The following is a 12,593-nucleotide window of genomic DNA, read 5'->3' as shown; positions in this document are numbered from 1 at the left end:
ACTGGCCTTCACTGATCTTGTAGGTACCTACTATAGATGGTCAAGCAAATCTTGTCAGTAGAAAAAGGCGCGAAATTCAAATTTTCTATGAGACGATATCCCTTCGCGCCTACATTTTTCAAATTTGCCGCCTTTTTCTACTGACAAGATCTGCTTGACCAAGTATAGGTACCTACTTACATAAATTTAGCCAAATCTCTGTTTTGCTATTTTGCTGGGATGGGACAGCAGCAGTCGGCATTTTAGTCCTAGCAGAGGGCCTACCACGAACGTCGATAACGAAAATGACCCTTTTACTCCAATTAAGGCGTAATTAGATTGACAGAGATAGTTCCTGGGAAATTTCCCTTTTTCGATGTTCGCGGTTATACGCCTGAAACGGAGAAGCTTTGCTCGCATTTTTAGCTCACTTGGTCAATAATAAGGCTGGCCACAGACGCACGGAATTTCCCGTACGGAATGACAGGTGCAAACGAGACATGTATAGTTATGTGTATAGCGACGTCCTGTTCATACCTGACCGTCCGGAAACCGAATGAATATTCCGTGCGTCTGTTGCCAGCCTATATTGCCAAACAACAGCAGACTCGTAACCGTCTTAACTATAGTCTGTCAAGCCATTTTCCGTTAGTAAACAAAAGCGGCAAAGTTAAAAAAAAGTAGGCGCGAAGGATTCAATATCATCCCATAGAAAATTTGAATTTTGCGCTGTTTCTACTGACAAAGTACTGTGTTGTTTTACTGAATATTTTTAGACACCATATTATTTCAAGTGACATTTTAGCATTTTTTTAGCATATTTCAAAAAACTTTGGCATAATTTTGGCATAATCTAGACATTAACCTAGCATTTTTTCAAAATCCGAGTTGGCAAGACTGACTAAAACGTTTATCTACTCTATGGTAATTTAAGTACACGTCACGATATAATTTCATTTGGCGTAGGTTAATAAGCCGATAAAATGAAGTTTTCTATTATTTTAGGAATAATAGCCACCTGTTCTTTGGCTCTAGCCGAACAAGAAACTCTAGTTTTAGTAGATAATCTTAATGTTCGGGAGACGCACTCTCAATTCTTCAAGTCTCTTCAGGGTAAGTAAATCGATTGCCCTCCTACTGATAAGATGCCGGTACGAATTTAGTACAAAGCTATTGCTTTATCCTACATGTTGGTGGATAATTACGGACTATTCTTCGCAGATCGTGGCTATACATTGACATTCAAACTCGCCGACGACTCCAACCTCGTCCTGTCCAAGTATGGCGAGTACCTGTACAAGAATCTGATCGTGTTTGCGCCTTCGGTGCTGGAGTTCGGCGGGCAGCTCGACACGGAGGCCATCACCAGGTTCATTGATGATGGAGGCAACCTGCTCATGGCCGGCAACGCGGCCGCTGGCGACATCTACCGGGAGATCGCTTCTGAATGCGGTTTCGAGGTAAAATAATGATTTTTCTGTACATTCTCTTGTGCTGATAAAAATAATCCAAGGCATTATAGGGAATTTTATAAAGCATCTTACAGAGATCCTGCTTCATTGATGACCTTACAAAACATCCATTTCCTAGAACATCAAATAAGACGAGAGTTGGCTATTGATAATGATGATGAAGAAAAATCTAAATTATCTCTGGCCACTGTACTCTAGTGCCAGAACTTGTAACTTTTTATATGCCCATGAATGATTAAGGACCACATAATGTGTTTAAATGATAAAATGTCCACATCTTACATGCATTTGACAAATTATATTGTATTTTTATAGATGGATGAGGAGTCTGCTGCTGTCATTGACCACTTCAACTATGATGTCTCCGACGAGGGTGAGCACACCAGGATCGTGGTGTCTCCGAAGAACCTGATCAATGCCCCGACCATTGTGGGCACTCAGAACCTGCAGCCGCTGCTTTTTGAAGGCACAGGTCTCATCTTGGACAAGGATAACAGCTTGGTGCTGCCGATCCTGACTGCTGATAGCACTGCTTACAGTTACAATCCTAAAAGCCAGGTGGGACTATTAACATATTATTTATCTATTACAGACCCATTTTAATATTTTTTTTTTGTTAGGTAGGCAATCAACTTAGTGTAAACATCTTTATGAATATTTGTAAACTTACTATGTGTAGCTTCTTTTAACAAATTCTTATTTATATGGTTATAGAAATAGATATTTATTACTGATTAAGTGATTATGTTTGAGGAGTGTTGATTTGTAGCTTCTGTGGCCAAAAATGCAAGCAGGTAGACAGATATATGATTAAACTAAGCACAAATGTAATACCAAAACTTTTTTTAGGTTAAGGAATACCCGCACGCCGTTGGCCGCAAGACTGTCCTGATCGCAGCGCTCCAGGCCCGCAACAACGCGCGCATCATTTTCAGTGGCTCTCTCTACTTCTTCTCTGATGAGGCCTTCAGCTCCCCTGTGTCTAAGATTCATGTAAGTTGATGGATATAATAATACTCTGGCACTTGGCAGGTATAACTTTATCAGCAAAATAAATATTAATGAATTTCAACATCATATCAACATTGTTTCCTGGTTTTGCCAATTTAATTACTTCCTGTTTAGTGTGTAATTTGAAATAAGTGAATAAGTGAGCAATAAATATAGAATCATTGAAAGCGCAAAAATATGCTTGACCTAATTCTTTTAGTGTATTATTGTAAGTTAGATTTGATGGCTGTTTAAAAAAAGAATATTTATAGGAAACTAGTCATAAAAAAATTTCAAAAGTAATTGTCAAATAATGAGTTGCTCATCTTTTTTCAGGGCGACAAGATAAAATCCGACGTGTCCGGCAACAAGGCTCTCGCGGCGTCGCTCAGCTCTTGGGCATTCGGCGAGCGCGGCCGTCTGCGCGTGCGCAACGTGAGCCACAAACGTCAGGGCGACCAGCACTCGTCGGATACCTACACCATCACGGACACCGTCGTGAGTATTTAGGCCATACAATGTTTCAATTGTTGCAAGTTAGGCCACAAGCGCCATGGCCATAAACATTGCTCCAGCACCTATACCATCACTGACTCCGTCGTGAGTGTTAAGGCTCTAAAAGTGCTGTAAGTGTTATATAGTTTGTCAAAGGACTGTCTCACATCAATCATAGAGAGAATCATACTATCTTCGTCTTACACTAGTACTAGCACCCAAAAGAAAAGGATAAGTATAGCTTTCCTCTCTCTCGGAATTACGCCAGTCGATGGAGTTATGTAAGGGTGATATTCCAACTGTCCAATTTCTAAAGGTTGACACAGGTGTTTTAAAAGTTATCAATTCCTATTTAGGCCATAGGGTGTCAATGGTGTCATACTCTTAAATGTGAACCAATTTTGGACCATCGCATGCTGCAGAACTGACTTATGAACATCTCAAATCAACTGTTTATAATGGTGGTATGGTTTTGCAAGCAGTGATTATGTATTCATGTAAAACTATTCCTTATTAACATACAGTTAAAATTTTTGCCGTTTTCCGGCGAATACGTCAAACTACTAGACAAATGAAACTCAAAATTTCTTTATTTCTTTATTTAACCAACTTACATTTACAGCAAATTGCCAAACATGAAAGTTATAGGTCACAGTACAAAAATATAAAATGATTAATTACATAAATAGCATTTTGTTAAATTATAAGATAAACACGTATACATTTCAGTTTATAGGTAGGTCAATTTAAATTTTAATATACTTACATTAATTTTGATACACATATTGAGCACATATTACACCTAACATGACATGCACAGGTAAAAAGTAATCTAATACTGTATTGTGGTAGGAGTGTTAATTGACTCCAAATAGCGAGCGGCTGTGGCCAGAAATCTCGACTCTGACTGCGAGAACAAGTCCAGTGTTGGGTCAAAGAGCAGAATATTGTTGATGTGGTTCAAGGCCACATACAGAGGAGAGTTGCTCAGATTTGTCGTGGCGTGCGGGACCAGGAATAGCGGCCGTTGGCGTGGACGGAGGGAACCTCTAATGTGTAGTGGTACTTTAAACGATACAAATTGTAATAAGGAAGGGTTAGACAATGTGCCTCGTATCAGTTTAAAGAAATATTTTACCATAGCAAGTCGTCTACGCATTTCAAGGCTTTGGTATGATACCATTCCTAGTACAAACAGTGTTGGGTACATGTAAGGGTAGAAGCCATGAATTTTATAATAGAGGTAACGGACAAATGATTTTTGAACTCTTTCAATTAAGGTAACATGTTTTTGATAATGTGGATTCCATATGATGCAGTTACTCTCAAGCACACTACGGACATAGGCGTTATAAAGTAATGAAATGACATGGTGCCTATTAAAAAGTTTGGACTGCCTTAAGACGAACCCAAGAGACTTACGCGCTTTGTTACAGATTTGCACTATGTTTTGATCGAATTTTAGTTGGGTATCGAAGCACGTGCCGAGGTCTCGCATAGTTTGTACATTTTGGAGGACCTCGCCATTCAGCGTGTATAACCGTGAGGCCGGTATGGTTGTCTTCGAATATGACATGCTTGCACATTTAGCGGTATTTAGGTGTAGACTATTATTTAAACCCCACCGATGAACGGCATCTATGTCCGACTGGAGTTTACTAGCATCGGTCGTATCCTGGATTGATTTTGCCAGTTTGACATCATCCGCAAACATCAGTACGGTAGAATGCTTAACAATTTCGGGCAGGTCATTAATTATGATTAAAAATAAGAGGGGACCAAGGCTGCTACCCTGACCTATACCTGACGTTACTGGATACGCCGTAGAATGGGCTTTATTGTAAATTACATATTGCGTACGGCCAGAAAAATAGTCAGCAAAAAATTCTAACAACATTCTCGAGAAACCTGCTTCCGCCATTTTTCGCAATAGGTTATCACAGTTGATCCGGTCAAATGCCTTTTGAAAGTCCAGGTAAACCACATCAGTTTGCTTTCTTTCCTCTATATTGTGAGCTATCAATGTTACGAGATTCAGCAGATTAGATGTTGTGGATCTGTTGGGTAAGAATCCATGTTGGGCATCAGTGAACCAGTCACGCATTTGCTGATATATTTTTTTGTACAAAACAGATTCAAAAACTTTAGCAAAAATAGACAGAACAGCTATTGGCCTATAGTTTTTGATATCATCCTTGGGGCCACTTTTATGAATTGGCAGAACTTTTGATTTTTTCCAAAGTGCAGGGTAGGTATTGGTTTTAATAGATAAATTAAAAATGTGTGACAGTGGTCCAATAAAAACTTCACAACAGTCGCGTACTAAAAATTGAGGAATGTAGTCGGGACCCTGAGTGGTCTTGGAAGATAATCGTTTAATAGCGCTACGTATATCGTTATCAGATATGTGTTCAATGGTTATGTGTTGTGGTGATGTTGTCCAGTGTCGCTGGGCATCCAATACGTCTAGTCGAGGCCCGGTCGGTAAGAACACGTCACTAAAGTAATTTGCAAATTCTTCTGCTACTTCAGAGGAAGACAAATTGCCAAATGTCGATTGTTCATTATTTGCTCTATTGTTTTTTATATAGGTCCAAAAAGTGGAAACGTCACGTTTAATATTTAATTGAATGCGTTCATTATGTTTCTCAAAATCCCGATCTGAATTTTTTTTTACCTGACGTCTATAATAGGTGAAAAAAGCGTAGTGCAGTTGGTCATTGCCTTCTTTATACCATTTGTGATACTGATTTTTTAGCCTATTTAACTTAATGGTTTCCGTTGACATCCACGATGGGTATTGCGTTATTGGAGCTCTTGGCATTTTATAGGGTACAGTTTGAGCAATTATGTTATTTATTGGACTATAGAAAGCATCAACTGCATCATTAACATTGTTTTGTGTATAGATCTCATTCCAGCATGTAGCGGCTAAATCATTGTATAATTGAGGGAAATCCGCCTTCGTAAAATTTCTCTCTAGTTGATTAGTATTTTTGGTACTTTGAAAAACTGTGTTAGAAGTTGTTTGATTTGTATCGACTTTTATACTAATATCTAAGGGGAAATGATGGACTTCATTCGGTACAATTCCCTGGCAGGTAGAAACCGAGACTTCGTCCACATCACTGCTAACCAAAATCAAGTCTAACATCCTCATCCTCAAAATTAATCATAAACATTTATTCCACAGGTCTACAGAATCGAAATCGACGAGCTGAAGAACGGCAAATGGCAGCCATTCGACGCTAACGACGTGCAGCTCGAGTTCGTGCGCATCGACCCGTTTATTCGCACCACGCTGCAGAAGAAGCCCGGTGGCGTTTATGAGGCCGTGTTCAAGGTGCCTGATGTGTGGGGCGTGTACCAGTTCAAGGTGGATTATGATAGGATCGGGTACACGAGGTTGTACCATTCTACACAGGTGAGATATTGTATAATTAACCATTTCACTTTACAATTTAAATGTAAGGATAACTTAGCAACATTTGGTGCCGTAACCAGGATTTTTTGTTTTCATTACGTACATAGTCTTTGATAAGCATTTGTAATGCATTCAAAATCTAATAAAAAATATTAGTTCGTGTACTAAAGCGGCAGACTTCATGCCATATATTGCCGATAATCTGTGTTCAAGTTGTGGGTCATGGGGTCAACTAGATCCGGATCACAACATTCACAATAAAAAGTTTGTTAAATGTAATAATAAGTTCCTTCAACCGTTTTTTGTGGCAGCAGTGGTGAACTTCTGTAAAAATAGGGGCATGTTCTTTAAAGTCATTCAAACTCATCATTGCGTCTACTTGGTCAAGCAGATCTTGTCAGTAGAAAAAGGCGGCAAATGTGAAAAATGTAGGCGCGAAGGGATATCGTCTCATAGAAAATTTGAATTTCGCGCCTTTTTCTACTGACAAGATTTGCTTGACAGTCTATAGTTTACCTTAGGGTGTTATTCCACTTGTCCAATTTCTTTGCCCAATGTCATTGCGTCTCACTCTCTCATTAAGCAAAATGTGAGACACAATACACACTGGAGAAAGAAATTGGATAGGCTGTATGATTGTAGTATAAAAGATATAAGGGCGGTGACCCTTTACCACAGCCTTTTATATTAGAATCATTAATTTACTTGAATTTTGCCTCCAGGTGTCCGTGCGTCCGCTGCAGCACACACAGTACGAGCGCTTCATCCCCAGCGCCTACCCGTACTACGTAAGCGCCTTCTCCATGATGGTCGGCGTGTTTCTTTTCTCCTTCGTCTTCCTCTACTATAAGGAGGACTCGCCCAAGGCCAAGAGCGAGTAGGGTTCCTACTGAGGTCAAGCAACTTTTTTTATGTGTCCAGGGCAAGGACCCAAGAGGAGGAGGAGACATTTGAAATTCAGTTGACTGATATCATTGAATGAACCACAACAAAAGTTGGTTGACCTAAGTTTTTATATGAATTTAAGAAAGAGTGTTAGTTAAGTTTCTGTGTGTGATGCACAAAATGTATGCTGATAATAAAGATCAATTTTACATGAAAAAAAATTGTTTATTTCCACCCAAATAAATTAGATCCTCCTAAACTTCCAAAAGTAAAAGGGAAATTTCGAAAAAGTGCGAGATTTGAGTCTGTGTTTTATTTCTATACTACTGTTGCAAGTACGCAGAAAACCACTTGAATATATTCGCGAATTTTTGTCCGAATCAAAAATATCAAAATTGATTGGATAATAGAATAAAACTACTCATTTCTTGCTCCAGATGTCGCTACTAATATCGAGCAGTTAGGAACTTCCAACAAAAAAATCCGAGAGATTTTTCTCCTTCTTTCTAAATTGCTTAGTTTTGAACTTTCTGAATATATGGAGTGTACAAGTTTTGGTACAAGTACTCTACCTTCCATATCTGAATACTTGAAAAGGAATTCAATATTTAACTAAAAATGGAAACAGAACGCATCCATAATTGACAATCCGCTTCCTTTACCCGAACGCAGTGTTAAAAAAAATGGCAATGGCATGTCATACATGGCTTTTAGAAATTTAATTTGGTTAAAAGGACATAGTTTACGCATATTATATTAGAAACATTATTTTATTCACAATTAAGCTTTAATTTAGTGCCAAGTAAATGCTTCAAATAATTAGGGCTTGTAAACATAGCGGGTAATTAATGTGATTCGTGTAGGCAGTGTATTGATGATCCCGTATTTGTTAAATATCGTTGGTTTTTAGTGTGTAGTGTCCGTTATCGCATCAAGAAATCGTGTAATGTGTATGTTTTGAACCCCGTAAGCCGTTGTACCCAGGAGAGCTGCAGCAGTGATGTGTTTACAACTCTAACCGTCTCGTAAGTATGATGTCATTGTAGTGCCTTCCATAAAAAAACTGTGTTGGCTTGGTGCCCACCCGTTTTCCTCTGAATACGACAATTCTGATACTGATTCGCGAATTTATCCACGCGGATAAAGCGCAATGAACCTCTAGGTTATAGTGGTGTCCCAGTTCCATAATGTGATGCTAATGAGGTCTGTGGACAAGTGAGATTGGGCCTCCCAACTAGTTTTGTTTTTAAATATTCGAGACGGTGGAGTGAGTAATGTAGTGCTTGTTGAAATTACAGTGTATATTTATATGTGAATTGTGTCTGATGTTGGAGGCTTGTATTGTAGAGCAAAGGTATTCATTCTTTTGTTTCTGATAACATGTATTACTCACCTTAACCTCTGAGCTAGATGAGTGACTGATAAGAGACATGAATGAATGTGGAAGTAGACTACACAGTGTGTTCACTTGTTGCATGCAAGTTGTGACTTTGACCTATATTCTATTTGTGTAGTTCCTTATGTTATCTACACAATTAGCAACATTTCTGTCAGTGATTTGTGATTCTATCTGTGAATATGTATTTGATTTCTAAATATTTTAGTAAAGGTTTCCTGAAATACCAAATCTTGCTTGTACCCACCTACTACATCTCAAATATACTCCCATTGTATCTTAACATAAGCGTAAATAATATTTTAAAACCTAGACTGTTGTGTATGATTTCTAAACATAATTAGTCAAAAAACTGATAAAAAAACAGAAAGGACTTTTTTGTAACAAGCACTTTGAGTTCATTAAAAATCACTAAATTTTAATAAAACAATCAATTAAAGGGCAAACAATCAAATAATCCATAAATTTAAATCATCAAGTAATTTATTATGTTTGAAATAACTAAATCTGCTTTTTCTATTAACCATTTTTACTGGAGAAGATGATTAAAAAAACAACTTTTATGATTGACAGAGAGTGCAACAGTGGTGATGGATCCGTCTCGGCGGCAGCGCACCCACACCAAGGCCACTGCCGAGGAGCAGGCTCTTGACCAGATCGCCAAAGAGGTAGGTGGCTATATTTATATTTTAAAACACTAACTATTTAAAAACATTTTCTGGTATATGTGTTACAGCATGTTTAATTTGGAAAAAACCGGCCAAGTGCGAGTCGGACTCGCGTTCCAAGGGTTCCGTATATTACACAATTTTTAACAATCAGTGCCGGATTAAGATATGTTGATGCCCTAAGGATTTCTAGGTGCCCCCTCTCCCTCGGGTCATCAAGATTACATTGTTTTTTTGGTAAATTGAGAGAAGTTCATTGCCGCGTTACAGCTGAGAATGGAAATCAGTCACATCATTTTATCACGGAAGTTGACAGTACTGCAGCAGTAACGTTGCAACAGAGTAATGTTGCTGTAGTCGCCACCCGAATGTCACCTTTATTATACCTTATAAAGTTATTGAAAACGCGAGCGAAGCGAGCGCGAAATTTTTTCGATATACAAACGCAATTTTACTTTTAGTCCCAACCAGGCGCGAATCCAGGATTTCATACAGAGAAGGGATGGGACAGTTTTCTATCAGCCTAGCTTCGCATAGGGCTCGATATTTCTTAGGATTCGATATTCGAGGTTGTTTTCATGCATAAAATATGCAAGAAAGCAGAGCTTGGAATTGAATTGGCGAAGTGTGAGAAAGGCAGTAGGCTTAGCTGCGAAAGAGGAAAGCTTGGATTTGGATCCACGCCCAAGTGTAATTAAGGCAGAAGGCCTCGCATAAGACCTAACGCCGAACCGCAAAAGAGTGGGTTGAAATCGAATCTATGCATGTAATCACGACTCTTCTACTGCTACCGATTGTTTCCCAAAGAATTACGCGCCATTATTTTTGCAAATTAGCTTTTGGACAGCTAAAAAAAATCGTGTGGTAAAAACGATGTGTCTGTTCCTAATTTTAAAATTTGTTCACCTTTTTCAACCTGGCATTTTGGTGCCCCTCCTGAACGTGGTGCCCTAAGCACGTGCTTGTTTTGCTTATTGGTTACAAAGTCTTTATTAATTCAACCATTAAAGTCGACGAGTACAAAAAACTTTAAGCTAGCTCTCAATTTAACATTTTTTTTAAACATTATTTTTAATTTGACCTTACAATTACTCGTAAGTAGGTAAGACCGTTAAATATTTAAAATGATTATCTTATCAGAAAATTATCACCAATTACTCTAAGAAAACTACTACTCTAAGTAATCCGGCACTGTTAACAATGTATTTTTTATGTGAAACGTGAGTGAAATCTCTTTAAAAAATCCGTAGGGGTCGGATTAAAAACTGTAATTAAGTCCGACTCACGCTTGACTGTACATTTCTAATAGGTTTTCCTATCATCTATAGGTATAGACCTATTTTATGTATTTTTTTCAAAATTTTAGACCTAGTAGTTTCGGAGATAAGGGGGGGGGAATGGTCATTTTTTGCCTATTTTCTTGAATAACTTCTAAACTGTTGATTCGAAAATTATAAAAAAATAATATTTGAAATCCTTACAATAAGCTCTTTCATTTGATATGTAACATGATATAGTTTGAAAAATTTTATTTTTTCATTTTTTCATTTACCCCCCAAAAGTGGCCCCCATGTTTAAAATTCATTTGTTTACGTTACATGTCCGTATTCGGGTCACAAACTTACATATGTGTACCAAATTTCAACTTGATTGGTCCAGTAGTTCCGGAGAAAATCGGCTGTGACAGACGGACAGACAGACAGACAGACAGACAGACAGACAGACAGACGCACGAGTGATCCTATAAGGGTTCCGTTTTTTCCTTTTGAGGTACGGAACCCTAAAAATGTTATTCATAAAAAAGAAATATTTAATATTACAGCTTCCCATTTCTAATCTTTTTAGGAGAATGAATATATTATATCCTTAGAGGGCAGTATACAAATATAAAAAAAAAAACCATAGGCTATGGGCGTTAGAATGTACTGGAAATAGTTAGAGGTTGTCTCAGCCTTCCATTTTGCTGTTTGTGTGTTGTGTGTTAACTTAATTATGTATTACAAAGTTATCACCAAACACACAGGCCTGTTGCACTAGTTAGTACACACAGTAAGAATGTGGTTACATTCCATTATAACAATAACTAAAATTAGTTCACACAAAACTGAATATTCACATCAACTTTTTCCTCAATGTCGATCATTCTAACAGTACACATTTAAGGAAAACATTTACATATTACCTGCAAATTATATCCTTGTATATTTCACGAAATTGTCAATTATCCAACTCACTGGCTAAATTAGCACTGACACTACAATACACCCTTATCAATTGCACTTAAATTAGTACATAATTGTCTTTTATCACCTCTTAATGATAAGATTAATTATGTGTGGGCTGTATGAGACAGATAATGGACTCACCCAGTAAAGTGACTCATACGGTAAGGTGCTCAAATATACCTGTGTGACTACTATGTGTAGAGATCATTCCAAGATGGGTCACTGAGATATTTTAAGCCTCTAATTAGTCATTCCTTTTTAGGACGTGGGATCATTAAGTGCCCATGATTTTAAGACATGCCAAACATGGGAGGGCTATGCAGATATTGTAAAAGTTAATAAGACTCCTTAACCTCTAGGAATACCAGGTTAACATGCCAACAATTTTTCAAGAGGGTAATATTGAAGCATAGTACATTTTTTTGGGCAGTATGGGCTATTAAGTTTCCAATTTCCAACATATTTGAAATTAAGCTTAGAATAACTTTAAAAGTGGAAAAATTACTGTCTTGGGTGAGACTTGACCTCACGGCCTCTGGATATTTGAAATTGGAGGAAAAAAGTAGCCAAAATTTTAGTTTTTCACGTAAACCCACTGCGAGGTACAATTGGTACAAGAAAACTTAGCTTTTAATTGTGTTAACCTCGTATTCCGGCTAAGATAAATAGTTAAATACGCTATCGCGCAACGTTACACCTTGTAAGATTATATTAAGACTGAGGCTCAGTCAGCTTTCATTTTTATAGCAAAACTAACGTTACTCTGATCTGATTTTCAGCCTCCATAGTCTACAAACACCTCATATTAGTATTCCACAAATTCTTTATTACTACCCATTGACCCGTCCCTGCACGCGTCGTTGCGCCGTAGGTAACGTAACAGTAACTATCTCTGCGCCCGCGGCCTGCATCTCATGCCACTGCACTATTGCACTGTGAATAGTTTAAATGAGAAAATAAGAAACAAGTTTTTTGGCTAGTACCTACCTACAAATAACGATTAGTTTTGAGTTTCAGTGGCTCCTTGATAAGTTCATCATAGGCCTTTTCGTCAATTGC

At 37.9% G+C, this 12,593-nt stretch overlaps 2 protein-coding genes across 2 annotated transcripts in view; both read left to right on the top strand.

Moving 5' to 3' along the window:
• The first annotated feature begins 895 nt into the window (after positions 1–895).
• LOC134792654 (dolichyl-diphosphooligosaccharide--protein glycosyltransferase 48 kDa subunit) lies at positions 896–7,466 on the top strand. The gene is made up of 7 exons (XM_063763915.1): positions 896–1,092; positions 1,201–1,439; positions 1,767–2,009; positions 2,301–2,444; positions 2,778–2,939; positions 6,130–6,360; positions 7,083–7,466. The coding sequence occupies exons 1-7, from the start codon at positions 963–965 to the stop codon at positions 7,239–7,241; spliced, it is 1,308 nt and encodes a 435-aa protein (XP_063619985.1). The 5' UTR covers positions 896–962; the 3' UTR covers positions 7,242–7,466.
• Positions 7,467–7,910: 444 nt separating this feature from the next.
• LOC134792653 (leucine-rich repeat flightless-interacting protein 2) overlaps positions 7,911–12,593 on the top strand; it is a 42,801-nt gene continuing 38,118 nt past the window's right edge. The window contains exons 1-2 of the mRNA XM_063763913.1: positions 7,911–8,270; positions 9,215–9,309. Of these exons, the coding sequence (XP_063619983.1) occupies positions 9,232–9,309 (78 nt within the window). The 5' untranslated portion in view covers positions 7,911–8,270; positions 9,215–9,231. The remainder of the gene's footprint in view (positions 8,271–9,214; positions 9,310–12,593) is intronic.

The sequence above is a fragment of the Cydia splendana genome, chromosome 8 (genome assembly GCF_910591565.1).
Source record: "Cydia splendana chromosome 8, ilCydSple1.2, whole genome shotgun sequence".
In the NCBI taxonomy this organism is placed as follows: domain Eukaryota; kingdom Metazoa; phylum Arthropoda; class Insecta; order Lepidoptera; family Tortricidae; genus Cydia; species Cydia splendana.
The sequence above is the reverse complement of the archived record's forward strand: the minus strand, read 5'-3'. Positions and strand labels throughout refer to the sequence as shown.

Bases quoted from the DNA above. Each gene is read 5' to 3' on its own strand.
- LOC134792654 (XM_063763915.1), top strand. From the start codon at position 963: ATGAAGTTTTCTATTATTTTAGGAATAATAGCCACCTGTTCTTTGGCT. The intron at 1,440-1,766 runs GTAAAATAATGA...GTATTTTTATAG, and splicing joins CTTCTGAATGCGGTTTCGAG to ATGGATGAGGAGTCTGCTGC. The intron at 2,940-6,129 runs GTGAGTATTTAG...TTTATTCCACAG, and splicing joins ACACCATCACGGACACCGTC to GTCTACAGAATCGAAATCGA.